At 51.5% G+C, this 27,047-nt stretch overlaps 4 protein-coding genes across 12 annotated transcripts; 1 reads left to right on the forward strand and 3 right to left on the reverse strand.

Moving 5' to 3' along the window:
• Positions 1-1,872: 1,872 nt before the first annotated feature.
• B4GALT3 (beta-1,4-galactosyltransferase 3) lies at positions 1,873-8,513 on the forward strand. Of its 2 annotated transcripts, none has more exons than XM_030824079.1 (8): positions 1,873-2,418; positions 3,255-3,400; positions 3,741-4,028; positions 4,598-4,833; positions 5,764-5,954; positions 6,086-6,208; positions 7,491-7,595; positions 7,734-8,513. In XM_030824079.1, the coding sequence occupies exons 3-8, from the start codon at positions 3,776-3,778 to the stop codon at positions 8,005-8,007; spliced, it is 1,182 nt and encodes a 393-aa protein (XP_030679939.1). In that variant the 5' UTR covers positions 1,873-2,418; positions 3,255-3,400; positions 3,741-3,775; the 3' UTR covers positions 8,008-8,513. The 2 variants fall into 2 exon arrangements, with proteins under 2 accessions (XP_030679939.1, XP_030679940.1); XM_030824080.1 differs by having other exon boundaries at positions 2,314-2,418; positions 3,762-4,028.
• Positions 8,514-8,603: 90 nt separating this feature from the next.
• Positions 8,604-13,392, reverse strand: PPOX (protoporphyrinogen oxidase). 5 transcript variants are annotated; one of them, XM_030824073.1, is made up of 13 exons: positions 13,101-13,392; positions 12,838-12,932; positions 12,538-12,672; positions 12,286-12,401; positions 11,661-11,793; positions 11,208-11,352; positions 10,610-10,800; positions 10,104-10,164; positions 9,800-9,918; positions 9,301-9,411; positions 9,051-9,200; positions 8,871-8,913; positions 8,604-8,789 (listed from the first exon to the last, which is right to left on the reverse strand). In XM_030824073.1, the coding sequence occupies exons 2-13, from the start codon at positions 12,922-12,924 to the stop codon at positions 8,647-8,649; spliced, it is 1,434 nt and encodes a 477-aa protein (XP_030679933.1). In that variant the 5' UTR covers positions 12,925-12,932; positions 13,101-13,392; the 3' UTR covers positions 8,604-8,646. The 5 variants fall into 5 exon arrangements, with proteins under 5 accessions (XP_030679933.1, XP_030679936.1, XP_030679935.1 ...); XM_030824076.1 differs by having other exon boundaries at positions 12,286-12,433; positions 13,101-13,363; XM_030824075.1 differs by lacking the exon at positions 9,301-9,411.
• A 658-nt stretch (positions 13,393-14,050) lies between these two features.
• On the reverse strand, positions 14,051-20,302 carry USP21 (ubiquitin specific peptidase 21). Of its 4 annotated transcripts, none has more exons than XM_030824083.1 (12): positions 20,082-20,302; positions 18,529-19,149; positions 17,672-17,731; positions 17,379-17,499; positions 17,043-17,154; positions 16,697-16,852; positions 16,162-16,226; positions 15,800-15,903; positions 15,531-15,617; positions 14,832-15,246; positions 14,631-14,745; positions 14,051-14,417 (listed from the first exon to the last, which is right to left on the reverse strand). In XM_030824083.1, the coding sequence occupies exons 2-12, from the start codon at positions 19,126-19,128 to the stop codon at positions 14,327-14,329; spliced, it is 1,926 nt and encodes a 641-aa protein (XP_030679943.1). In that variant the 5' UTR covers positions 19,129-19,149; positions 20,082-20,302; the 3' UTR covers positions 14,051-14,326. The 4 variants fall into 4 exon arrangements, with proteins under 4 accessions (XP_030679943.1, XP_030679944.1, XP_030679941.1 ...); XM_030824084.1 differs by lacking the exon at positions 17,043-17,154 and having other exon boundaries at positions 16,697-17,042; positions 18,529-18,647; positions 18,790-19,149; positions 20,082-20,271; XM_030824081.1 differs by lacking the exon at positions 17,043-17,154 and having other exon boundaries at positions 16,697-17,042.
• A 602-nt stretch (positions 20,303-20,904) lies between these two features.
• Positions 20,905-26,714, reverse strand: UFC1 (ubiquitin-fold modifier conjugating enzyme 1). Its single transcript, XM_030824091.1, has 6 exons — positions 26,259-26,714; positions 23,340-23,407; positions 23,040-23,103; positions 22,664-22,740; positions 21,552-21,642; positions 20,905-21,350 (listed from the first exon to the last, which is right to left on the reverse strand). The coding sequence occupies exons 1-6, from the start codon at positions 26,379-26,381 to the stop codon at positions 21,270-21,272; spliced, it is 504 nt and encodes a 167-aa protein (XP_030679951.1). The 5' UTR covers positions 26,382-26,714; the 3' UTR covers positions 20,905-21,269.
• Positions 26,715-27,047: the final 333 nt, after the last annotated feature.

Here is a 27,047-nt window from a genome sequence, read left to right on the forward strand (position 1 = left end):
GAATCGCTTGAACCCGGGAGGCGGAGGTTGCAGTGAGCTGAGATCGCGCCACTGCACTCTAGCCTGGGTGACAGAGCAAGACTCCAACTCAAAAAAAAAAAAAAAATTCTCCTTGAAGACTGGGTATTTGGGGAAAAAAAAAAAGGAAAGGAAAGGAAAAAAGAAGGAAGGGAAGGGATGGGAGGGAGGGAGGGAGGAAGGAAGGAAAGAAGGAAGGAAGGAAGGAAGGAAAGAAAAAGAGAAATAAAATTAAGAGGCCTGATGCTGTGGCTGACGCCTGTAATCCCAGCGCTTTGGGAAGCCAAGGTGGGCAGATAGTTTGAGCCCAGGAGTTGGAGACCAACCTGGACAACATGGCAAAACTCTGTGTCTTCAAAAAATACAATTAGCTGGATGTGCTGTTGTCCCAGCTACTCCTGGGGCTGAGGTGGGAGGATCCCTTGAGCCTAGGAGGTTGAGGCTTCAGTGAGCTGTGATCTTGCCACTGCACTCCAGCCTGGGTGACAGAGTGAGACCCTGTCACAAATTTTTAAATTAAAAAAAAAAAAAAGTAAAGAAAAAGGCCAGGGCCGGGCGCAGTGGCTCATGCTTGTAATCCCAGCACTTTGGGAGGCCGAGGCGGGCGGATCACGAGGTCGGGAGATGGAGACCACAGTGAAACCCCTTCTCTACTAAAAATACAAAAAATTAGCCGGGCGTGGTGGCGGGCGCCTGTAGTCCCAGCTACTCGGAGAGGCTGAGGCAGGAGAATGGCTTGAACCCGGGAGGCGGAGCTTGCAGTGAGCCGAGATTGCGCCACTGCACTCCAGCCTGGGCGACAGAGCAAGATTCCGTCTCAAAAAAAAAAAAAAAAGAAAAGAAAAGAAAAAGGCCGGGCGTGGTGGCTCACACCTGTAATCCCAGCACTTTGGGAGGCTGAGGCGGGTGGATCACCTGAGGTCGGGAGTTCCAGACCAGCCTGACCAACTTGGAGAAACCCTGTCTCTACTAAACATGAAAAATTAGCCTGGTGTAGTGGCGCATGCCTGTAATCCCAGCTACTCAGGAAGGCTGAGGCAGAGATTGCGGTGAGCTGAGATCGCGCCATTGCACTCCAGCCTGGGCAACAAGAAGGAAACTCCGTCTCAAAAAAAAAAAAAAAAAGTAAAGAAAAAAATTAAGAAAAAAATGAACACGTGTTGATTTTACTTAACTCATGAAGAAACTAGCAGATGTTATAATTAATACAAGAGAAAATCTAGAGAACGGACATATTTATGGATCAGGAAAACAGAAATGAATATCAAAAACGACACCAAAACTGCTTTTTTTCCCCACAGTGTGAGGAATAGCAGGTTAATTGAACCTGTACCAGACAGGACAGAATTTGCATACAGATCAGTTACCTACATGAATTGTAAAATAACTCCCATGAAAACAGAATCTTTAAAGCAGAAGGATATGCCATAGACAAGTCCTTCAGATTTCCCATTAGCCGTCACTTCTAGGAAGCCTTTCTAGAATCTCCACGTATGAATGAGTTGCCACTTCTAGGCCAGCATATTTATCACGTTATATTTTATCATATTTATCATGTTTTATATGTTTACATCCCTCCCTCCATACAAGATACACAAGACCATGGGCTTTTTGGGGCGGATTCTGTGAGTTATTCAAGTCTCTGATTGTTTCTTCAGCGTGAACATCTGCTTCTAAGGAACACAATATGCTAGGGGGTAGTGTTTGTCGTAAGGTAAACATATTGCATGTTAACGGAGCATCCATTTTACTCTAATATCTGGGGAAACACAATTTGACTTTAAAGAAGACGCTGTCTTTCCCTCCACATTCAATGTTTCATTGTTTTATTAACTAATCGCTTTTTATTTCCATGCCTGCGGGATACCACGGGAATACAAAAATGCGCTAGAGCGGTCCGCAACGCTGTAGCCTGCGTGAGGAACAATTGATACTAAGTGGCACTAGGCTGCAGGGGGTGCCACTGACACACTGGGAGAGGGCTCAGCCAACCACAAGGTGATAACGAGGTCAGCGGAGCACCAGAAATCGGCTCACTAGCCTCCTGATCAGTCTCGGCCCAGAGGAAAACGAAGGGCTTGAGCTTCTGCTTTTACAAATCTGAGGGGCAGGAAATGAAATCCCACTATCAGTCTGCGTAGTGGAGTTGAGCCCTCGCACCCGCTCCCCAGGGGGTCGCCTACAACGCGTTCCAGGCGGGCAGGCTCGGGACCCGCTCCCTCACAAGCCCCCGGCCACGCGGTGTCTGGGACCTGGTGCCTAGTCAGCCCGGGTGGCTCCGCCCCGAGGCCCCGCCCCATGACGCGAGACCCCGCCCCCGCAGCGCCCGCTTCCAAGATGGCGGTAGCGATGCTTGCCCGGCTGTTGGGGTGGCGGTGACGACAGGCAGCAAAAGACCACGTATGTGCGCTGGGGAAGCGTCGGCACGGAGGCCTGGGATAAAGGTTTGGGCATTCGAGAGAGTGAGAAGTTTTGGGTAACGCCTGGAGACGAGCCTGAGCAGGAACGGGGTCCTAGGTGGAAGTATGGACGGGGGCCGGGCGGGCTCACGTTGCTAGGTAGGGCAAAAGCAAGAGACTGGGATAGGATGGGCGTGCTCCGAAAGAGCTGGGTTTTAACCCCCTCTACAGCGCGGACCACGCCCCTCCAGGTGAGCCCTTCCAGCCACCCCTGTCTCTGCCCCTGCTCTCCCTCTCCCCTTCTCTTCAGCAGTAACCCTCCTCCCCACCCCCGCTAGAAGAGGGGAAAGGTAGAAAAGGTAGAGGACGCCACCCCCACCCTACCCTCCGCCGAGCTCTGGGGCTTTTCGCTTACAGCCCCCAGGTGGTCACGGTCCCTGCACCTGAGGAGCTGGCACCCAGGCACATGAAGAATAGAAGGAGCCTGTTTCCTACTTCGCCCTGGGTACTCCTTAGGCCACTCCACGGTCCTGTCATGACTCTGTCGCCACTTCAACGGGTTCTTGGTCTGGGGGAAGACAATGTTTCCATTAGCTCTCCTGTCCCCACTCCCTAATCTGTCCTGTTGGGGTGGGGGTACGGGGGTGGTTAAGTATGAACCTGACACTTATCATTCCAGGGTAGCACGGGAGAGAGGCGAGGGACCTACCATCTCCTGCTCCTCCTCTTCCTTTCCAACCACTTTCCTTCACTTCGCCTGCTGGGAAACCAGCTTCACCCTGATCCCGATCTCTGGCGGTGCAGGTAGCTAGTTATCCTTTACCACTTCTGTTCCAGCTGGTCCCAGATTCGCTGCTGGAGTGCTGGATGGAGTCTTTCTCTGCCCTCTGTGACATTTCCAATTTTAGATAATGCCTCACATCTCTGTCCCCCCGGGACGCCCTGGAGCCCCCATGATCCCTAAGAAGACAGCTTGAACCTAGGTGAGTCTATCTCTTCCCTTCTAAAATTGGAAGAGGGGTTCTCTAGAGACTCTTCTGAAATGAACATGAGATTTGAATGATGTAAACATTTTTGGGGGTGAGGACTGACAGTAGATGGTGGGAGTGGTTTGGGGGGAGGTAGAGGAGAGCGAAACTTGGGCTGAAGTGACAGGTGGTAGGGTTACTGATGGTTACATTCTATTTTGTTTCCTTGCGTGACTGTGCACCTGTGTGCTCCCTTCTGTGACTTTGTTTTCTGCTTTTTCCTCTTTACCCCGGCACCACCTTCAACCCTACCTACTGACCTCTGCTGGCTTGCTCTCTTCCTGCCTACCCCCAGAATTCCCCTCTCCCTCCCTAGATCTCACCCCCAGGATGTTGCGGAGGCTGCTGGAGCGGCCTTGCACGCTGGCCCTGCTTGTGGGCTCCCAGCTGGCTGTCATGATGTACCTGTCACTGGGGGGCTTCCGAAGTCTCAGTGCCCTATTTGGCCGAGATCAGGGGCCGATATTTGACTATTCTCACCCTCGTGATGTCTACAGTAACCTCAGTCACCTGCCTGGGGCCCCAGGGGGTCCTCCAGCTCCTCAAGGTCTGCCCTACTGTCCAGAACGATCTCCTCTCTTAGGTAAGTGCAGGAGGAAGGAGGTGGTGAAAGGAAGGACAAGGTGCGGGGACAGGGAGGCTTGGGGATAGGGAGGCATGGAGTGGCAGAAGTGGAACTTAGGATAATGGACTCTGCAGGTAGGCTGAGGTTGAGGTAGAGGGCTGAGGTTGAGATAGAGTGGACTCTGAATTCAGAGTTTAAACTAGACTATTGGGTTTCCACTTTCTACTGCTTGCCCCTTTATGGGCTCTTCCTGCCCCAGGCTAGGAATTGTTTTCCTTGTAGATGAGCCCTGGTTTAATTAGTTGCAAGTCTCTTCAGCCTTTAACTATAGCTTCCAACCCTGTAAGACAGGAGAAAGTTATGCAACCCTAAAATAAGAAGAGAAGGCTAGGTAAGGATCCTGCACCTTCCAGCCTTCGTAGAGCTGTCCCAGTGATAGGTAATCCAAGGCATGTGAGATTTCTGAGTGAGCCCTGAGAACTAAGCCCCAGAACCAGACTGCCAGTGCCAGAGGTATTCCCAGACCCTAGTTTGATTCTTTTCTCTTTGCCCCTCCGATCCCTCTACTTGCCATTCCTTCCCAACAGTGGGTCCTGTGTCGGTGTCCTTTAGCCCAGTGCCATCACTGGCAGAGATTGTGGAGCGGAATCCCCGGGTAGAACCAGGGGGCCGGTACCGCCCTGCAGGTTGTGAGCCCCGCTCCCGAACAGCCATCATTGTGCCTCATCGTGCCCGGGAGCACCACCTGCGCCTGCTGCTCTACCACCTGCACCCCTTCTTGCAGCGCCAGCAGCTTGCTTATGGCATCTATGTCATCCACCAGGTACCCCCAATCTCCACCTCATTTTGACTTATTTTCTTCTAAGGAAGCCTCAAGCACATGCCACTCCACTTTCATCTAATGGGTCCCTAGAATAATTTTAAGAAGGCCAGACTGTTAGAGTGTGGAGAAGCACCTGGCACTGCTCTTCCAACTTTGTTAGTCCCATACTTCTCCTTAATCTGCTTAGGTTATTCCCACTGTCCTACACTCTTCTGTGATTTTTTCTTTATTGAATGGCTTGTGCAGAGTTGGAATTGGACACAATAGGGCTAAAATTCTAGTTCCATCACTTGTTACATGTATGACTCTGAGCAAGATACTTAAACATCTAATATGAGGAAAGAGCAGAAGATAACTACCACCTGTTCCACACCACACCATTGTTGGTTGCCAATTGTCAGGATTAAATGTTAGACAGCAGCATCTAAGTATCAGGCCCATACCAATACACAAGCAAGATTTGTCAAATGACTAAGTGGAAAAATGAAAAAGATAGTCTTTCTTTTTTATTCTCCTTGCCCTCCACCCCACTTTGATTTCCCTCTTTTCACTTTTATTCTTTTTTTTTTTTTTTTTTGAGATCTCCCTCTGTCGCCCAGGCTGGAGTGCAGTGGCACGATCTCAGCTGACTGCAAGCTCCACCTCCCGGGTTTTACACCATTCTCCTGCCTCAGCCTCCTGAGTAGCTGGGACTATAGGCGTGCACCACCACGCCCAGCTAATTTTTTGTATTTTTAGTAGAGATGGGGTTTCACCGTGTTAGCCAGGGTGGTCTCAATCTCCTGACCTTGTGATCTACCCACCTTGGCCTCCCAAAGTACTGGGATTACAGGCGTGAGCCATCGCGCCTGGCCTTCACTTGTATTCTTTAGCCCCCTTTTCTCCGTGCCACCTACAGACATAGTCTGACCCCCCTCCATTATCTTCCAGGCTGGAAATGGAACATTTAACAGGGCAAAACTGTTGAATGTTGGGGTGCGAGAGGCCCTGCGTGATGAAGAGTGGGACTGCTTATTCTTGCATGATGTGGACCTCTTGCCAGAAAATGACCACAATCTGTATGTGTGTGACCCCCGGGGACCCCGCCATGTTGCCGTTGCTATGAACAAGTTTGGATACAGGTAGAGGGCATGGAAGGGTACTGGGAAACAGAGAAGCCTACTATCCTGTGGAAGGAGGAGAGCCAAGGGGATTGTGGTTGGGGATGTCTCCCCAGAAGACTCGGGGTATGCAAGGATCTTTCTCTCCCTAGCCTCCCGTACCCCCAGTACTTCGGAGGAGTCTCGGCACTTACTCCTGACCAGTACCTGAAGATGAATGGCTTCCCCAATGAATACTGGGGCTGGGGTGGTGAGGATGATGACATTGCTACCAGGTCAGACTTCCTGCCACTTCCTCCCTCCTGACCCCAGTCTGGGTCCCTGTCCTCTAAGACCACCTCTGGCCGTAGCCCTTCAACACTAACCTTTAGCTCCCTGGTCCTGCACTGAGCCCATTCCTTTCCCTTAGTCTTTTTAGGATACCCAGGTCAGGCTTGCATGCTACTGCCCATTGTGTCATCCTTCAGTCTCCTGGTTAGTTTGTTCTTGGGAGAGGACATAAGATCAATAGGAAATAGTATCGTTGGATTCCAGAACTGGAAAGGGGCCCAGAGATAGCTTAGTCTTGCCTTCTGCTGGAGTTCCAGCCAGGCCACTTCCTATGGGGTTAGGAGAGAGGGGCTCTGCTCCATGTTCCCAGAATCACTTTGTAAAAGGCCTGTGCCATTGGCACAGGGCCAACTCATTTTAAGCATGTGAAACATTCTGACCTTCAGCCTCAGCTGACCCAATTTCATGTCTGTGGTATGAATATTTGGGCTTGGTATGCTGGACCAATTGCCTCCGTTCCCCCTGTGTCCTCTGTGATGACATCTCTGTGAATTCTCATCCTTTGTATGTGTGTGAAATACCCAGTGAATTGTAAATATACATAAGTATTCTTCTAGTTTCTTCCCAGGCCATCTGCACTCCATACTTCTGTGTGTCAGAGGTGGAGTTTGTTTCTTTTAAGGTCCTGATTACCTGGTTCTACCCTTTTCTTTTCTTTCTTTCGTTTTTTTTTTTTTTTTTCTTTTTCTCTAGAGACAAGGTCTCATTATTTTCCCAGGCTGGTATTGAACTCCTGGCCTCAAATGATCCTTCTGCCTTGGCATCCAAAAGTGCTAGGATTGCAGGTGTGAGCCACTGCACCTGGCCTACCTTTTTCTTAACATGGGGGATGTGGGAGAGAAGCTGGGGTAGCTCAGTCACTATTCTAACTAAGATTCTTAGCAACTCCCAGTCTTTTCTTATTCTTCTGACAGAATGGCCTTTCTCTGCGTCCTTCCTAGACTGCAAGGGCAGCTCCTAGGAGCCCTTTAGGAAGCCAAGGGAGTAGGTTGCCAACGGTTTAAAGGCCCTAGGGTGACTGGCACTGGGCCCTGAGGATTTGGATACATCCAGCTTTTATATTCTCTTCAGCCATTTCCTTCTTTCTGTTTGACTTCTGTCCTGGGCTTTTTTTTTTTTTTTTGCCTACTGAGTAATAGTTGTTTTTTTTTGTGTACAGAAACATTTAATCCCTTCCTTGCTTTTCTCTACTCTGGATCCCCCATGATCCCCTCACTTTTCCCATAGGGTGCGCCTGGCTGGGATGAAGATCTCTCGGCCCCCTACATCTGTAGGACACTATAAGATGGTGAAGCACCGAGGAGATAAGGGCAACGAGGAAAATCCCCACAGGTAGGAAGGAAGGAAGGACTGCCTGGGAATTGTTACTGGATCCTCAGGGTTCTTTACCCCTAGCCAGGAAAATCCTAAAGGTCCCTAGATTTCTGGCTGTTTCTTTCTGGGTCTTAGTCTCCAACCTCTAACCCTCAGATTTGACCTCCTGGTCCGTACCCAGAATTCCTGGACGCAAGATGGGATGAACTCACTGACATATCAATTGCTGGCTCGAGAGCTGGGGCCTCTTTATACCAACATCACAGCAGACATTGGGACTGACCCTCGGGGTCCTCGGGCTCCTTCTGGGCCCCGTTACCCACCTGGTTCCTCCCAAGCTTTCCGTCAAGAGATGCTGCAACGCCGGCCCCCAGCCAGGCCTGGGCCTCCACCTACTGCCAACCACACAGCCCTCCGAGGTTCACACTGACTCCTCCTTCCTGTCTACCTTAATCATGAAACCGAATTCATGGGGTTGTATTCTCCCCACCCTCAGCTCCTCACTATTCTCAGAGGGATGTGGGGGAACTGAACTCTGGTGCCGTGCTAGGGGGCAGGGGCCTCTCCCTCACTGCTGGACTGGAGCTGGGCTCCTGTAGACCTGAGGGGTCCCTCTCTCTAGGGTCTCCTGTAGGGCTTATGACTGTGAATCCTTGATGTCATGATTTTATGTGACGATTCCTGGGAGTCCCTGCCCCTAGAGTAGGAGCAGGGCTGGACCCCAAGCCCCTTCCTCTTCCATGGAGAGAAGAGTGATCTGGCTTCTCCTGGGACCTCTGTGAATATTTATTCTATTTATGGTTCCTGGGAAGTTGTTTGGTGAAGGAAGCCCCTCCCTGGGCATTTTCTGCCCATGCTGGAATAGCTCCCTCTTCTGGTCCTGGCTCAGGGGGCTGGGATTTTGATATATTTTCTAATAAAGGACTTTGTCTCGCATCTGCTCCTGCTTTCTGCATCCCAGGCACACTTTGCCTTTGTGCTGCCCCGCATTCTTATGCCTATAGGTGATAGAACAGCCAGACCAAGCCAAGTTCCAGCAATTTTTATTTTCATGAGTGGGAGTTGGGGATCAGCTGTTAGGTTCTGTGCCCAGGACACTGACTGCTGCCTGGCGCCCACTCTCTATACAGTCATTAACAGCAACCCCCTCATAGGAGGCTCCAGCCAGAGTCAGGGGCAACCTGTGTGCACTCAGGAATTGCCTAGCTGACTCTGGAAGGAAAGGATGAAAGGAATGTTTTAGCTGGGGCTCTGATGCCCTTGGCCCTCAGCCCAGCTGTTTTCCCAACTTACCTAGTTTTTGCCAGTGACCTAGTGTATACTGGGGGATGCAGTTCTGAGAAGAGAGGAGAGGATGCAGGGAAAAGTTTATTATTGATGTCCTAGGCCTTGGCTGACATACAGTGACAAATGTTCCAGTCCCTGTCTTCAAGGCCTTCAGTGGAGAGCTGAGGGAAGTTTATCCCAACTTACCTTGTGTAGATGGACCAAGCAGTGGCTTGGCATCTCCTTCAGTCCTAATTGTGTAGCAGCTGCTTCCTGGGCCCTCTGTTGAAACAGCTCCTGAGATAAGACACAGCCGCTCACCTCCAGTGTCTGTAACCAGGAACCTCCCAGCATCACCTAGGGAGGGAATATAGCACTGATCAGTCTGGCCTTGCCTACATTGGAGTACAGAGGAGCCCTCTGGAAATGCCACTAGGCAAAGTTTCCTCCTCCTCACAGTCACTCTGAGGCCAGGGGGGCTCCCATCCTGCTCAGGGAAAGCAACTGAGTCATACACGATTCCCAGGACGCCTGGATCTTCTGAAGATGGCACCAAATGTCCAAATCCCTGGAGAGAAGGACATTCATGCGTCAGAAGGAAAGGGCTCTAGCTGAGCCTGTCTCTCCTTCCCGTTTTTTTTTTTTTTTTTTTTGGGCGGGGACAGTCTCACTCTGTCATCCAGGCTGGAATGTAATGGCGAGATCTCAGCTCACTGCGACCTTCACCTCCTGGGTTCAAGCGATTCTCCTGCCTTAGCCTCCCGAGTAGCTGGGATTACAGGTGCAAGCCACCACACCTGGCTAATTTTTGTATTTTTCGTAGAGATGGGGTTTCACCGTGTTGGCCAGGCTGGTCTCAAACTCCTGACCTTGTTATCTGCCCACCTCGGCCTCCCAAAATGCTGGGATTACAGGTGTGAGCCACCATACCCAGCCTCTCTGTCCCTTTATCATACCTGGACAGGCAGATGGGCTCCTCGGTACTGCAGATTCACCACAGCTACAGACACCGCAGTGATGGCACTCAGGGCACGAGCCAGAGGGGCAGCCTCAGCAGGGAGCAGCTCACTGAGCACTAGAGATCAGGCAGAGGCCTGACTCAGAAGGCATTCCCATTACAGTTGTCAATCCTCTTTGGGATTAGACTCCCATAGAGATGACCAGTTCACGGGCATGGTGTGGTCCCGCTGACCCAGGAAGGTACAGCTTTTGCCTCTCACTGGTAGGGGTTGGGGAAGGGGAAGGTGGCTATCCCATTACCTGAAGCTGGAATGGCACTAATAACGTGGTCAGCCTCCAGACTGCTGTCCCTTAGAGATACCTGAGAGCATGAAAACATTTGAGAGACCCAGAAAATGAGAATTTGATGAGTGAAAAAAGGCACCCATGTGGCCAGGGAGACTGTGTACTGACCCATGATAAGAGATTGGGTGACTGTGTAGACTTCACAAAAAATCATTCCTCTGTGTACTCCAGGAAGTGGACCACATAGGCCAGTGTGGCTGTTCTGAAATGTTCAGTGAAGCTGGGTTCTTTCCCCTATCTCTAAGCCACTTATAAGTACTACTTCTATCCACAGACTTGCATAGGCTCTTTGAGGAAGGTTCACAAATAGGGCCTAGGATTCTGGGGTAGCCCATGTCTAAGTAGCTTCTAAGGCACAAAAACAATGAGGAACTCCAGTCCTATCGGCCCTGGCCTAGTTAAACCACTTGGATAAAGATGGAAACACTGACAGGTTCATTACACTCCAGGGGTTCCCCTACCTTCCAGCGCCCTTCTGCCTGGAGGCTGAGCCCACAGACCGGCTGGCCCCTGAGAACACTGACCCCCCTACTAGTCAGGTGGGTTTCAAGGGCCTGAGGCAACATCTCTAGACCTCCACGAAGTGACCACTGGCTCCAGCGCTCAGCCAAGGCCTGGCGAATGAGTGCTGAGTCTGGCTGTGGGGTCCGCCCTGCAGAGGAAGCAAAGAAGAATCATTGAGGCTGGATGCAGTGGCTCACACCTGTAATCCCAGCACTTTAGGAGGCCGAGGCGGGTGGATCACTTGAGGTCAAGAGTTTGAGACCAGCCTGGCCAACATAGTGAAACTCCATCTCTACAAAAAAAATACAAAGATTAGCTGGGAGTGGTGGCACATGTTTGTAATCCCAGCTACTTAAGAGGCTGAGGCAGGAGAACTGCTTGAGTCTGGGAGGCGGAGGTTGCAGCGAGCCGATCTGAGATTGTACCACTGCACTCCAGCCTAGGCGGCAGAGCAAGACTCCGTCTCGAAAACATCATTGAATAGCACCCCTTGTCCCCACTCCCTCACTTTGGCAGTCCTTAATATCTTCACCCTTTGAATCAATCCCCCCTCACCTGCCCCCAGCAGCAGGCCCAGTAATATGGAACGATGGGTTTGCTCAGCTTGGAAGAGACTGGGAAAGCAGGACCTGATGCTGAGCTCACGGCTGTTGCCTGCAAACACTCCACGGCAGAGACTGTCCATGGCTAGAGACGCCACCTTAAGGGTGAGACTAGGACTAAGGAGCCAAAGAATAATCTACACTGACTGATTTCCACAGCCCCTATTTGGTAGGGAATGGGGGTGGGATAGGGTTTGGGTTGGGGGACATTCCCACTATGACAGAAGGATGGAAGTGAAGGCCTTCACTCCCAATAATGAGTTTTGGGAATTATGAGGGGGTGGGGTATGAAGAGAAGAAGGCATCCCCAAATGATATAGAAGAGCCCCTAGGTGGTAGATTTGAACAGGGAGCTCTGGAGCTGGTTTAGGAGGGAAGAGGTTTGGGGCCTCTGGGCAAGTGTCACCTCAGGTCCAAGGCGGCGCTGGGCAAAACTGTGCACAGTTTCATCAGGCTCTTTGCCCCGGGGCTTGGTCAGCTCCCTCAGCCCAGCCCAAAACAGAGGTTTGGAGAAGGGGGGTGAAGGGCGGAGTAGCCCCCTGCATGGAGAAAGGCATAGTGAGGGGGAAGCTCCTGACATACCTCCCCAGCTCCAGGCGCTGGGGTCATTTCCACTCATTTGGCTTCCTTTTGCTGGGAAGGCTAACAGGGAGATGAAGAAATTGAAGGCAGGTCGGGCACGGTGGCTCACGCCTGTAATCCCAGCACTTTGGGAGGCCGAGGCGGGTAGATCACAAGGTCAGGAGTTCAAGACCAGCCTGGCCAATATGAATCCCCATCTCTACTAAAAATAAAAATTAGCCAGACGTGGTGGTGGGCACCTGTAGTCCCACCTACTCGGGAGGCTGAGGCAGGAGAATCGCTTGAACCCGAAAGGCGGAAGTTGCAGTGAGCCAAGATCGCACCATTGCACTCCATCCTGGGCGAGAGCGATACTCCGTCTCAAAAAAAAAAAAAAAAAAAAAAAAAAAAGAAATGGAAGACATATGAGGATGAGGGCACAGTAAAAGGAGCGGAGGTGCTGGTGTTACCTGAGGCCAGTGGGTAGGGCATGCAGGGCACCGCCCACGTAGAGGAACCTGTTCTGGGCAGCTGGGTGGTCTCCCCGGACAGGCAGCACTTCTGAATCCAAGCCAAGCTCAGAAACCTGCTCTCCACATGCCCTCAGAAGAGGAGAAACTAAGGGAAGGTCTGACCCACCAAACATACTTCCTCCCCTAAACTGTATTCCCCAATGGAAGCCCCCTCCACAACCTCTCCTAGACATCCCACAAGCCTCTCACCAGGAGCAAGGTCCGGGCCCCTAGGGCTCCCGCTGGCCTAATTCCCCGAGGTCCAAGCTCAAAAATAGCACCATTCGGGCCTCGAACGGAACGAATCCAGCCTCCCAGACGCTCACTGCTCTCCACCAGGACTACCTGGCGACAAGAGGGAGAGACACTGCAGCACCGCCTGTAGCCGCCGGCGAGAGGTCAGGAGGGGAGGGGAAGAGGCATATTCAGAGGGCCAGGATCCACCTAGCTTTTGATGGAAATGGGAAGAGCATTAAATAAAGCTCCCTCTGGCACAAGTGGAGCACTCACCTTAGGGGGGCAGGGGGCCCGGCTCAGGTGGTAACTGGCCGCCAAGCCGCTGATGCCTCCGCCCAGCACGACCACGGTCCGGCCCATGGGGAAACCTGGGGGAAAGGGGGCGATATGGACAGGCAGACCGGGGACACTCTGCGCTCCAGAAGCCCCGCCGGTTTTGCGTTCTATCCCCGGCCACTCATTGCTTTAGGGGAAACTAATTGTGCACGGATAGGCTGGTGGAACAGTGAGGTCCCCGTCCAGGGGCCAGGACTCACCCACAAGAGGTAGGGATGAGAGAAAATGAGGGAGAAGGAGGTCGAGGTCCTAAGACCGTACCCCGCCGGCGCTCTGCTGGGTGCAGATAAAGGCCACACCCTCGCTATCGGCCCTCGCAGGGCTCGGGCGGCGGGCAGTACGCCTGAGTTCTGAGGCGCTCTGCTTGCCACACCTCTGTAGGCCAACAAGTGCTTCAAATCCGCTACTCCCACCCCTAGCCTTTTAGGTCTCTCCTACTCTCCGTCCACTCTATTCTCGCGGCATGCGCCTGACCCTTTCTCTCCTACATCTGGATTGGCGGGCCCTGCAAGGCCCCGGATCACGTTCACCAATGAAAACATTGAACTGGCAGAGGCGGAGCGACGGCAGCTGTAAGAGCTGGCGGTTAACCGTGTCAGCGCCGAGCTGGGAGTGAGCGGCCGTACCCGGCACTGCCCTCCTCAGGACCGAGGCGGCGAGCGCTTAATGCTGGAGTTAGCGTTCCCCAGCACAAGCTTCCCAGGTCCAGCTAGGGTGACAACCCTAGAGGGAAGGCCCCAGGAGCTTTGGTCGTAGGGAGAATAGATAGGGACACTGGAGGCCAGTCCACGGGGAGGCGGTTCCATAAACAGCTCCTTGATGTTAGCAACAGACCGGGCCTACGGGAGCTAGGGCCGCCCGGCAACGTACCCAGTGTTTGTCAACAGCGGCACCTTTCCATCGCCGACCGAACCAGTCGCCTCAGAGCCTGCACGCAGCCTCACTCAAGTATGCCTTTTCTCTTTTCCTCCCAGTACTTAACCTTCACTGCTGGGGGACACAGGTCCGGGTCCAGCACCATCCCCGAAACCTTCCCCCTCGGCTCTGAGAGCGTCCCCACCTGTTAGAGAGGGAACTTGGGTCCCATTAAGACTCCAATTTGGCCCAGTTCTCCATCACCCCCTAAGCAAAAATACAAATAAGCACATCATTTTTTCTTAATAAATTTATTCACAAAAAGTGATATTGCAGAGGGTCTGGGGGCTGTACATGGGCAGGGGCTTGGTGAGTTCTGTACATGGGGCTGGGAGACAAGGGAGCCTCCAGGTGGAAGGGTATTTTTTAATAAAAAAAATAATGGAGCTACAACCACCCCCTCCCCCCTCCCCGATTAAAAAGACACAAAAATAGACGTCTCTGAGGTAAACGGGGAGCCTGGGGCTTAAGGGTGTTTAAAGGGCTTCACAGGTGCCAGGGCTTAGAGGTGTCACAGGCACCGGGGTGGCTCCTGCATCAGTTGGTAGAACAGCACGTAGCCCTCGCTGGATGCCACCTGGTTTTCACTGACAGGGGAGACACTAGGAAAAAGGGAGATTGGGAAAGGGTTGTGGTCATTCCTGTTTACTCCCTTCTCCCTACAAGACTGAACCTCAGAGCATCCAGGAAATGATCAGGCAAGACCTCCACCTCTCCTTTCACCTGGCACTCTGCTCTCCTGGAGCTTCATAGAAGGGGAGGGTGTCAGGGCTGAGTGGGAATGGGGCAGGATGTAAATAGGAGGCTATTCTCACCGAGAGTCATTGTAGACATGCCAACCAGTCTGGCACCGGCACAGGGCTGTGTAGTGGCCATAGTGGACGCTGCCTGAGTGGTTGCAAAGGGCATACAGCTGGTATACAGGACTTCCTGCGGGGTTGGAGATGATCGAGTTCTATAATCAGAGCTGTGCCCCCACTCCTTTGGCTACTTAGGACTTTCCCCACCAGACTCACCGGCTTTGTCACTGGCAAAGTCCCCTAGGCTCAGTCGCTGCAGTGGAAAGTCTACACCTACTGAACTTTTTTTGATGGAGCCTCGGGAGGCAGAAAATCGATTCAGATCTAAGCCCTGGTTAAGGAGCATTTGGGAGGCAGTGGGCCTCTGAGGGGGACTTCTTCTATCCTGAAAGCTGTCCTCTCCCCACTCCCAACACACTGGGAGCAGCTTGTGGAAAAGTGGGTGGCAGGCTTTTCCTAAGGAAAATTCAATTCTCTGGAAACATGGAGGGTGAGGAAAGAGAATGTATGGGAGGTATCCTAAGAGAAGTAAGAATCTGAAGATTAGGATATGGAGCACGAGGATTCGAGGGAATCTTTGTACTGTCAACTTTTTGGTACTTCGAGTTTTCTGCCGACATCGGTCACACACCTGAATAAATGGCAAACAGTGTTAGGTTAATATGCTCCTAACCTCAATTGGCTTTTCTGACACCCTGATCCACATACAAATTTAGTATGCTCTTCATTACGGCTGGATCCTCTCGGCTTCTCGCCTTTGCTCTAGGAGTACTAGAACATATCTGAGACTCCAACACAAACCCAGATCCATAAATATTATTCCCCATATTAAGGCATCATGCAATCCCTTTTATCCACATGGAGTCCCCCCCAGGTCTCCCACCCTTACTGTATCCCTTGTGAACCTCCACATACTGGGGCATTCTCCGACTCTAGCTCTTCTTCCTTAGTGAAAAGGTTGAAACAATCCCGCAGAGACACCTTGCCCCCAGCAAATCCTTTCTGGGGGAAAAGGGGAAGAAAGGTCAACATGTTCTGAATTTCCTTTTCCAACTCTTCTCAATCAATCCAGGCTTCAATTCTGCTCCAGAAACCCACAGGGTTCCCACCCACACTCTGGGGGTGGGTAGGCTTGGGTCACAGAGCCCCTGTGCTGTCCACCCCGGAATCCTCTGGAATCCCACCTTGGGGATGGGCAGGGACAGGTCACAAAAAACCTCGAAGGTCGTGGAGCGATACCCACAGGCCTGGCACTTGAGACAACTTTTCAACTGGCCCACAAACAGGTCTAGACAGAAGCACAGGGACAGGAGAAAAGGCCATTGTTGGATGTTATGAGATGATTTCTTGGATTTTCATCTCTTCCTGACCCTTTGCCTGACCCTTCCTTTCCCACTACCAACACTCCTAATCAACTCTTCACACAACTTCACATTTGCATCATCCAGTCTTGTTCCCATACCCCTTGATAGTATCGATTTTTCCTCCCAAGCCTGTACCCCCCTCACACACTAATTTTCCCTCATTGCTTTGCCCCATTCCATACCCACAATCTTGCTGTCCTCTCGCTCCAGGTAACGTTTCCACATTAGGTTGGCTCGGTCATCATCACTACCACAGATCAAAGGAAGTAGGGAGCATCCATGAGACAGCAGGAACACTGGGCACCTCCAGCACCCGCTGAAACGACCCACAGAGCCCTACTCCCCACCCACACCCCTGCTCCTTCCCTAAATTTCAAGGAAAAGTCAAAGGAATAATGCCTCAATGAACTTTCTAGGGAAATCCGAGGTGAGAGGAAAAGAATGTACACAAGGGAAGAATATGCTGTCTTCCTCTACCTGTAAATGAATTATCCCCTTCTTCAATTTGGTGACATCCCTAGCATGATCTTCTGCCTCCATCTGCTCCCTTAGACTCCCCCTCTTCCTTCCTTCTACTCCCACATTGCTTCTCACACTATTTTCTATACTAAAGGGTTTCCCTGGACCCTTCATCTTCAATCGTAATAGTTCAGTTCTATGAAGTGTGAATGATGCTGATAAACTGCTGGGGAGAGGAGGTGTGGGAACGACCCTTACCTTAACTCAGGTTCTTCTAGCAGAGCCCCTCCTCGGCGGGGTGGAGAGGGAACTGGACCATTGGCAAGTATTGGTGGAGCCCGGCGGCCTCGGCGGTTGATTTCAAGGTGTAGCCGCTCCATGAGGAGCTTCAGGAACTCTTGGGCATCCTGCTGGCTACAGCCAGACAGAGTATGGGCAACTGACTCCTCTCCTAGTCCACAAACACTATTCCCTGCCCAGATATCGGTCCCCACTTCCCGGATGAAGAACATCTCAAGGCCCAGAACAATGCTGCCAGGGCCCTTGCTTGGCCCTACCCCCAGACACGGCCAGAGAGAAATCCCATAGCCTCCAGCTCTCCCACCTGTATCCAGAGAAGGAGGGAACATATTTCTGGAAGACAGCTCGGAATCGAGTAGGATTCACAGCTTCGCAGGAGTCAGGGTGCCAGAGGGCACCAATCACATCTGCAAAGGCTGTTGGGATGGGAGTGGGGAAGGGAAACAAAGGTTAATGTCTGGAAGAGGCAAGCAAGAAGTGGCTCAGAGGGTAGAAAATAACCTTTAGGAAAGTAGGCACTGGGAAAAGTAGATACAACTGCCAGATTTAAGGGTTGGGGGCCACCAGCACTGGCAGATGGACCTGTAAGTGGTTGGGGAAAAAGGGACTTGAACAGGGAGGGCAGGAGTTGGTGCCCCACCTTCAGTGAGCTCTTGGGCTCGGCCTCCTCCAGGCACCTCTTGCCGGAAGTCCCTTCTCAGACAGAAGTCCCGAAGAGGTCGAGTGCTGCTCAGACACTGCAGCACAGCATTCAGGAAGCACTGGGGAGCAGTAGGGACACTGCTGTTATCTCTCCATACCACTGCCCAGGAAGCCTTAGAAAAGCTTCAGAGCTTTCCTTCCACATGCCTTCCCCAAGCTCATGGGTTTTCCCCACCCCCAGCACCATTTCACATTCCTTTTAGAGAGGAAAGATAGGAGAATGGCTCTCACCGTGTTTCCCAGGTTTCGAAGGCCAACATGACCAGAGCCCAGAAGCAGTGTGTGATGAGCCTGGAAGGTCAGAGTACAATCGGCAAGTTCCTATATATCCTACCTGGCACTTTAACCTTTCAACAGCATGCTGCCCACTGCCTCCCCCATCCCATGCATGTTTCATCCCCAAACTCTACCCTATTCCCCTCACTAGGTATTCTAGTCTCCCTACCTCACTGGTCATGAGCAGTAAGCCCATCACAGCTGAATGTACCACGGACTCAGCCATGGCTGTCCCACCTGTTGCCCACTTACTCCTCTGCTCAGCTAGCCGACGTTGCAGCTCCTGGGGCAACTCCCCCAGCACTGGCATGGTTGCCCAGCTGCTCACCACTCCCACCTTTCTGCCCCCAAATCCCCCTCCTGCCCCCGTGGCCCCTTCTTGCCCTTCTCCTCCTGGCTCCAATTGCAATCAGCCTAGCTTACTTAGCTCAGAAAATGTGCAACCACGTTTGCTAAGATGTTCTGTGCACGCCTCTCTTTAGCTCCAGAGATTAATTAGGCCTAGGCAGAGTCCCAGTAGAGAAGGTGCAAGCAAGGGAAAGGAAGGGCCTGGGGACCCAAAGAAGAATTCTAAATAGTTGGGCTAATTCCCTGGGGACCGAAATGGCACACCATGCTGGAGAGTCACCAACAACCCAAAAAAGGGTCTAGGAGGCTCAAGGGTATTTAAGCAAGGGAGAGGCGTGTCCAAACTGCTGTAATGTAGGGCTGAGAAAAGAACTTCAGGGAAATGGGGGACAGGAAAGGCAGAGGATGGCAGGAAAGCATAGAGGAACATGGGCATGAAGGCCATGTGTGTGGCAAGTCCTCACCATCTTGTCATCAGAGTAGAAAGGCTCAGAGGACCGGGCGGATATCATGTGGAAGGAGCCATGGGAAGCAGGGGGCTCTGTCCGTATGCTGAACAGGGTAGGGGGTCCAGGAAAGCCCCCTAGGCGGCGGAGAGAAGTGCTACGTCTCAAAGTGGGTGGCTCGGGCCGGAGGGCCAAGCGGCTCAGTGCAGCCCCAAGCTCTCCGGTGCCACGGTGCCCTCCCAAGGCAATCCCCATTGGACGCAAGTCCCCACTGCTCACAGACTTGGAACGGGCTAAGTTGGTCCGAGATGGGAGAGGCAAAGCCACAGCTGGGGGTGGTGAGCCAGGCAGGGGAACCCCATGATCTGCTCGAAGGGGGCCTCTGGGACGAGGGCCTGAGGTCCGTCCCCGTCCCAGCTCCAGTTTCTTGAGCCGTTCATCAGGGGGACCTGGCCGGGGAGGCAGAGGTCGTAACATGGGGTTTGGCCCAGAGGCTGGGTTTCTGCGCTCCTTGCTGCGGGCCCTGGGGGCAAATGGTAGCTTGGATCCCACTCGGGGCTGGATATTAACAGGTGGCTCTCGGGTCCGGCCCAGGCGGTGCTCAGAGGCCTGGGGCATTGTGGACACCACAGGCTGGACCTGGGAGGAAAAGAGAGTGTCAGCATTTGAATATGGGGGGAAATGGAAACCCAGGCTGCTGTACTGAACCCTGCCACACTAATTTTCCCTTATTGCTTTGCCCCATTCCATACCCACAATCTTGCTGTCCTCTCATTTCCACATTAGGTGGTTGTCTCAGTCATCACCACTACCACATCAACGAAAGTGGGGAGCAGTATATACACTGAGGGCAGGAACCGGATCTATCGAATCAGCCATCGTATCCCCAGTACCTGGCATCGTGTTTGGTACAAATACTTAGTATCTATTGGGTAAACAAATGAATGAAAGATAGCAGCCCATGGCTTTGACCCTTTCTATACTCCCGTCCCCTCCCCGCAGAATACAGCTTTACTGAAAAGCCAGTGATAACTCCTATCTCGGCTCTAACGTAACATGGGACCCCATATCCGGATAGTAAAGTAGGATGTGCCTCGGGTCACTTAAGACCTCTAGCCAAATGGTAGCGCAGATGCACGAAAAACAGCCCAAAAGCCCTCCATCCTCAAATCCCTGCCTCTCTGGGCTGCAAATGAAGCAGACTATATGGGTGACTTACGATCCATTCCCTCCCCCACCTCCGACCTCCGACATGGTGTCGAGGTTCAGGAAGCAGTGGTCGGGGATGGAGGACGAACAACTCCTTGACCCTTAATCTCTGCACTTTTCCCACCACAGCAGGGCTTTAGCCGGGTCCGCCCCCCTCGAGGGCATAAAGGCCGAGACCGCTGATTGGCTACGGAATCCGGCGGCGTATTCTCCGCGGTCCAGGGATGCTGTCTCTCCAGCCCAGTTCTCCCAGGCCCCGCCGGGCCCCACGCGCCTTTGTGGAGAGTGTCCTCTCGGGTCTGGAGCAGTCTTCCCTCTGCGCCCCCCCACACCCCGCCATGCCATAACGCCCCGGCCCGTACCTGTCCCCCGGTGAGGCGGCGGGAGAGGCCAGCCGGGGCCAGGCCCCAGTTCAGGGCCACCCCCTACTACCCCCGTGCAGCCCCCCCGTGGGCCCGGCTGCAGCTTTAGCCGCAGCCGTTGCCCAGATCGCTCCCGCCGCAGGGGCCGCCGCCATCTTTGTTGGTCCCGCCCGGCCACCGGCCACCGGCTTCACCGTCTCTCAAAGCGCCTGCGCATCCACACCCGAACTCCTCCCACCCGGTCCCTTGGCGCTTGCGTGAGCCCGCCCCCACGGCTCCGCGATCGACACCATGGAAACGCAACCAAGTTTAGGGTCGCTAGTTCTCAACGTTGCCCAGAGTGGTCTTTAATCCATGACTCCAAAGCAAGTCCCTGAGGTATACGGTGCCGTCGCCCCATCCTATAGCCCATAGGGATGGAGATCTGACAGTCGTAGTATGGCCGCGAGGCTTACAGCACAGATCCTTCCCAAACAGCAGGGGTGCAAGTGTGGCAAGCTGCAGGCCTGGGTCCAGCCCGCAGACCAATGGAGAAGCATCTAGCACTTCACCGAGGGATGGGAAGATCCCTGGAGGGCGGGAAGTGCTGGTCCGGCAAAACCACTTCTTGCAGGCTAACACGGTAGGGCGAAGCAGGGCTCACCACTAAAGGACAAAGGCAGATCTGAGCAGCAGGGGGAACAGTCAACATTTCATTCCCACTCCTGACCAGAGCATCCCCTATTTCCGACTCCCTCCCAACCCAACCCGGCGTAGCTGTTCATGTGCCTCAGGTTTTAGCCCACTTGCCCTCTGTTAACAGTTCCCAATGAGAACCACAGGCTACCAGAGGAAGCAGCTTTTATTGATAGGTTATCTCCAGAAACCAGAAAGACTATATGTACTCACTTTCAGTTACCCCCTATGCCTCCAGGATCGCATGTTGCTCCACCTGGGGGCGGATATAAATTACCGCTAGATTGTCCAAAGCCCAGTCTTTCCCTTCCCTGTGCAGCCTTAGAAACTAAGTAGCAATACTGTTTGGTGTTTGTTTGTTTCTCCCCCAGCAATGCCTGCTGCAGCTACTTAGTAACAACTAGAGGTGGAGGGTGTCCGGGGAAGCAGTTAGATGAGTTAAGTGTGATGCACAGGAAAATAGTATCCTAGCCTATCAAAGGTCCCTCTGCCCTGCCTCAGTGGCTTGATTCTTCATTGGTTGCATTTCTCTTTGTGTTGGATGACGCCCTTCTGAATCAGATCAGGGATTTCCACTGCCAGCCATGGACCCAGCTGCAATACAAGGAAAATCCTGTGAGATTACTACCAGTCAATGCTTCTTGTTCCATTAGAAGCTCCCTCCTCGCAGACAGATTCTGGGGCAACATGCTTAAGGGACATCACTGTTATTCCTTTTATTCTTAGCTGCTTTTCTTGTACTGCTCAGCGCCTAAGCCCCTCTTCCTCCTTTTATGCCAAATACACAAAACTTACCCCCAGAGCCATGAGATGAGCTAGTCCAAATTTGGGCACATTCCTGGCCCACAAAGGTTTGAAATGATCCGTCAGGCATATTTTGCCACCCCTATGAGAGGGACATGAAGAAGGTGTTGACATGCAAAGTTTACCATAAAGCACAGCAGCCTCTTGGGGGCATAGGAAGACTACTAGTGATCAGAATTGAGAACAAGGTCAGCTAAGTACTTTGCTTAGGCTCGGCAGAGGAGGGCCTGGCACCCCACTAGGCCAGCAGACCCTGGGAAAATCTCTGCCTCCAAAGTTCTTCCTTTTTTTTTTTTTCCTTACAACTTTTTTTTTTTTTTTGAGACGGAGTCTCGCTCTGTCGCCCAGGCTGGAGTGCAGTGGCGCAATCTTGGCTCACTGCAAGCTCCGCCTCCCGGGTTCACGCCATTCTCCTGCCTCAGCCTCTCCAAGTAGCTTGGACTACAGGCGCCCGCCACCACGCCCGGGTAATTTTTTGTATTTTTAGTAGAGACGGGGTTTCACCTTGGTCTCGATCTCCTGACCTCGTGGTCCGCCCGCCTCGGCCTCCCAAAGTGCTGGGATTACAAACGTGAGCCACTGTGCCCGGCTTCCTTACAACTTTTTAAGTTCAGAGGTAGGCCGGGCGCGGTGGCTCACGCTTGTAATCCCAGCACTTTGGGAGGCCGAGGCGAGCGGATCACGAGGTCAGGAGATCGAGACCACGGTGAAACCCCATCTCTACTAAAAATACAAAAAAATTCGCTGGGCGTGGTGGCGGGCGCCTGTAGTCCCAGCTACTCGGAGAGGCTGAGGCAGGAGAATGGCGTGAACCCGGGAGGCAGAGCTTGCAGTGAGCTGAGATCGCGCCACTGCACTCCAGCCTGGGCGACAGAGCGAGACTACGTCTCGAAAAAAAAAAAAAAAGTTCAGAGGTACACATGCAGGATGTACAGGTTTGTTACACAGGTAAACGTGCCATGGTGATTTATGCATAGATCATCCCATCACCCAGACATGAAGCCAAGCATCCATTAGCTATTCTTCCTGATGCTCTCCCTCCCGCCACGAAGTTCTTCCTTAAGGCCTTCTTTGACTCTTTTCCATCTCCTATTCAGTCCTACCTGTACATCTTTGCTGTCTTTCCATCCAGCTCAGGAACTGCAATTTCTGGGGCAGTAGTAGGATATGTGATAGGAATCTGGAGAAATTATAAAACCTTAATAAAACAGAATCAGGATAGAAAGGAACTAAAATAATCAGACATACATATTTCTTGGTTAAACTGAAATGTTAAGTAAAACTCCCCAAGCAGCACATCCATACCAGGATTCTGGACGTGGAGATGAGTAAATATAACTTATGCTTGCCTCAAACCTCAGCTTTTCTCTCCCATTTTTAAAGTTTTCTTTGGTCCCTTCAAGAAAGGATAGCTCGTTACCAATCATCTAATCCCTCCCCTTCTACTAACCTTCATATTTCCCACTCTATCACACTCACGTCAAACTCGATGTCAAACTCATATTTCAGGAGGTCATGGATATACCAGCATTTTCCAAACCACCTGTAACAAAGACCAAACCTCAGTCCAATTTGCCTATTCTTCCAATACTCAAATGACATCTTGGCTTAGGCCACCAGCCTGGGAGACTCATAGGATGGGAACTGGGGAACTCTGGAGCTGTGGGAGTGGAGACAGCTAACATGAGACAGGGCAGCTTTAGTAGTGGGCGCTAGGATACCAAATTGCCTAACTCACATAAGACTCCCACCCCACACCTCCCAGGAGGGTCTACCTACCGAGTCCCTTCCTTGTTGGACTCCAGTCGGAACCAATCGTTGTCAGCATTCTTGTTGTTCTCCACATACTGAAAGCAGGGAATGAGGTCTTTGAGAGTAGTTGGGGCCAAGGGCAGTCCCCCTCTCCTCGAAAGAAAAGTATTTTTTTTTTTTTTTTGAGATGGAGTCTCACTCCCATCGCACAGGCTGGAGTGCAGTGGCGTGATCTGGGTTCACTGCAACTTCCACCTCCCAGGTTCAAGTGATTCTCCTTCCTCAGTCTCCTGAGTAGCTGGGATTACAGGCGTGCACCACTATGCCCGGATAATTTTTGTATTTTTAGTAGAGACGGGGTTTCGCCATGTTGGCCAGGCTGGTCTCGAACTCCTGACCCCAGGTGATCAACCTGCCTTGGCCTCCCAAAGTGCTAGGATTACAGACGTGAGCCACTGCACCCAGCCGGTTACTTTGAGACAGAGTCTCGCTCTGCCACCGAGACTGGAGTGCAGTGGCGTGATCTCGGCTCACTGCAAGCTCCATCGCCTGGGTTCATGCCATTCTCCTGCCTCAGCCTCCCAAGTAGCTGGAACTACAGGTGCCCGCCACCACGCCTGGCTAATTTTTTGAATCTTTTTTTTAGTAGAGATGGGGTTTCACCATGTTAGCCAGGATGGTCTCGATCTCCTGACCTTGTGATCCGCCCACCTTGGCCTCCCAAAGTGCTGGGATTACAAGCGTGAACCACCGTGCCCAGCCTACTTTTTCTTAATATGTTTACCTAATTTTTCTAACATTAGCAAAGCTGAAGACAAGGCTATACTGGTAAGTGGGGGTCTGCCCAGAACAGAGAATAGAATGTTTGGGCTCCACTCAATTTAGCAAGCACAAAAGATCTGAAGATATCATCTGGATTCTCCTCTCACTTCTCTGATAGTGTCTGCCCTCAGCCCACAACTCATTTAATGGTAGACTCCTTTCCTTCTAGGTAAGGAACTGGGTAACTCCCTTCCTTCTAGCCTCATATAGTCCGGGTTTCAACTAGCACCCACAGGCTAATGACTCCCAGATTTTTATCTTTGGTCCAGATCTTTCCTCAGAACTTCAGCCTTTAGTATCCAACTGTATGTTGACATTTTGACCTTCATTTCACAGGTACTTCAAACTCAGCATTTCCATCTGGAATTTATAATATTCCTTTGGATACACTTCCTCAATTATCCTCCTGAATTATCAATTTCAGGTGGCAGTATGAGCATTCACCCAAGGCAAAAACCTGGGAATCATCCTTGACCCTCCCTATCCCTTACTACACTAATCCATGATGTCATGCTAATTTTACCTTCTGAATATTCTTCAAATCTATCTCCCCTCTCTATCCTCACAACTGCCTAGTTTAGACTGCCTTTTGTTTCGCTGAGATTAATGACAGCCTCCTAACTTGTCTCTTACCTTCAGTCTTGTCCCTGTTAATTGTATTTTCCCCTTATTGCCAATGTGACTGATCTAAACCCGAATCTGGCCATGTTATTCCTCAGCTTAAAAACATTTAACGGCATCCCAAAGCCTCCAAGAGAAAATTCAGGTGCTGAAATATGTCTCCTAGCTTTTTCTACCCTTCCCTGCCTCACATTTGATGCTCTAACAACACTGAGCTACTTTGTTTCTTCAAACACATCATGCCGGTGCCTGTGCCGTTTCTAGATTCTATGCCTTTGCTCTTGCTGTCCCTTTTGGCTTGAATGTCCTTCTACTCTTATGTTTTATCAGGCTAACTTATGTTTACTCATAGTTTCAGCTCAAGCATTACTTCCTCCAGAAAACCTTCCATGACCAAATGCAAACTGGATGTCTTTCCTTACGCTCTCAAAACATCCTAGCCATTTCTCACTTTATATCTGTCCATATCTGTCTCAGTCTCTCTCCACTTAAACACTGTATTATAATAATCTGGTTTTGTCTGCCTCAGTAAGTTCCTCCTTATTCGGCTTGGTATCTCCTCCCTAGGTTCTACATGCACAGTATTTTTTTTTTTTTTTTTTTTTTTTTTTTTTAGTGAATGAATACATGAGGTAGGAGAACTAGAACTGCTGGTCTTTGAAGCAGGCAGAAACTACAAGGAAGACAAACTTTTTTCACCTTCCTAGATAGATAGCTGAGAAGACAGCCCGTTTCTAACTATGAGCTAAACTCCCCAACTCTCTGTAGTTAACACCTACTTGAATTTTCAGCCCTAATGTGGTTTGAAAGAGTGAAGAGTGAGGACAGGCGCGGTGGCTCATGCCTGTAATCTCAGCACTTTGGGAGGCTGAGGCGGGTGGATCAGGATCACGAGGTCAGGAGATCGAGACCATCCTGGCCAGCACGGTGAAACCCTCTCTCTACTGAAAACACAAAAATTAGCTGGGTGTGGTGGCGCGCGCCTGTAGTCCCAGCTACTCAGGAGGCTGAGGCAGGAGACTCGCTTGAACCCGGGAGCTGGAGATTGCAGTGAGCCGAGATCGCGCCACTGCACTCCAGCCTAGCAACAGAGCTAGGCTCCGTCAAACAAACAAACAAACAAACAAACAAAAAACGTGAAGAGTGAAGGAGAGGACAGAGAGATGCGGACTAGGAGTTGGCGCCCTGAGGATTTTTGTTCACATCCAGGTGAACAAACACCTGGAGCCGGGGAGACACGTCACCTTCCGGGGAAGCGTATCCCAAAAATAACTGCTGCTTTTAGCCGCAAGGTCTGGCCCCACTGTGCACCTCACCTGAGTCTTTTTTGCCCTCTCCCCACCATCCCTTCTCAGTCCCCGAGCCCCGCAATCGTCCCATTTCTATGAATTTGGGCGTTAAACTTAAAAACCGGAAGCGGCTTCCACACGGAGCCTATTATTGAGGACACCTGATTTCTCCCAACCCTTATGCTACGCGTTAGACTGTAGAAACACAACTAACCCGGATAAGGGACTGATATTCCTCCTTCAGTCGCTGCACCCACAACTCACGATCTCGGGGTCCGGCGTTAGTCTTCAGCACCGGGATCTCAGACACAACACGTCGCGTGGCCTCATCCGCCATCTTGGACCAGGGCGCAAGAGAAACGCGGAAGCAGTGTTGCCTGTAGCTTACCTCAAGGCGCCGTCATCTTTACTGTGGGAAGATGAGACGTTGGGTTGCTGTAAGACTTCTCTTTTGAATAAGATCTTTGTTTTCTTGTCACCTAGTTACCCGCTTGTGAGTGCATCGAGAAGAACAGAAAGTAAACAGATTACTCTATCCTATATATGACACCTATCATTAAAATCACCGCAGAAGGCACAAAGGGTGACTTCCGTTCATGCTCAGAGAAGTAATCGCAGAAAACCCGGACACCTTTCTAAACTTGGAAAGCTCTTAGAACTTCAGGCTGCTGAAGGCACTTTTACTTATTTATTTATTTTTATTATACTTTAAGTTCTAGAGTACATGCGCACAACGTGCAGGTTTGATACATAGGTATACTTGTGCCATGTTGGTTTGCTGCACCCATCAACTCGTCATTTACATTAGGTATTTCTCCTAATGTTATCCCTCCCCCAGCCCCGAGCCCCCAACACCAAGGCGCTTTTCAAGGCACTGCCTTCCTAAAACGAGCGATTCGTGTTTCCTCTTCGAAGAACTTTTCCTTTGCTTATATATAGTCCTGCCTCTAGATGCAGTTATCCTGTAGAAGGATGTTTAACTCCTGATAAAGATTAGAAACCA

Source organism: Nomascus leucogenys, chromosome 12 (assembly GCF_006542625.1).
Source record: "Nomascus leucogenys isolate Asia chromosome 12, Asia_NLE_v1, whole genome shotgun sequence".
Lineage (NCBI taxonomy): Eukaryota > Metazoa > Chordata > Mammalia > Primates > Hylobatidae > Nomascus > Nomascus leucogenys.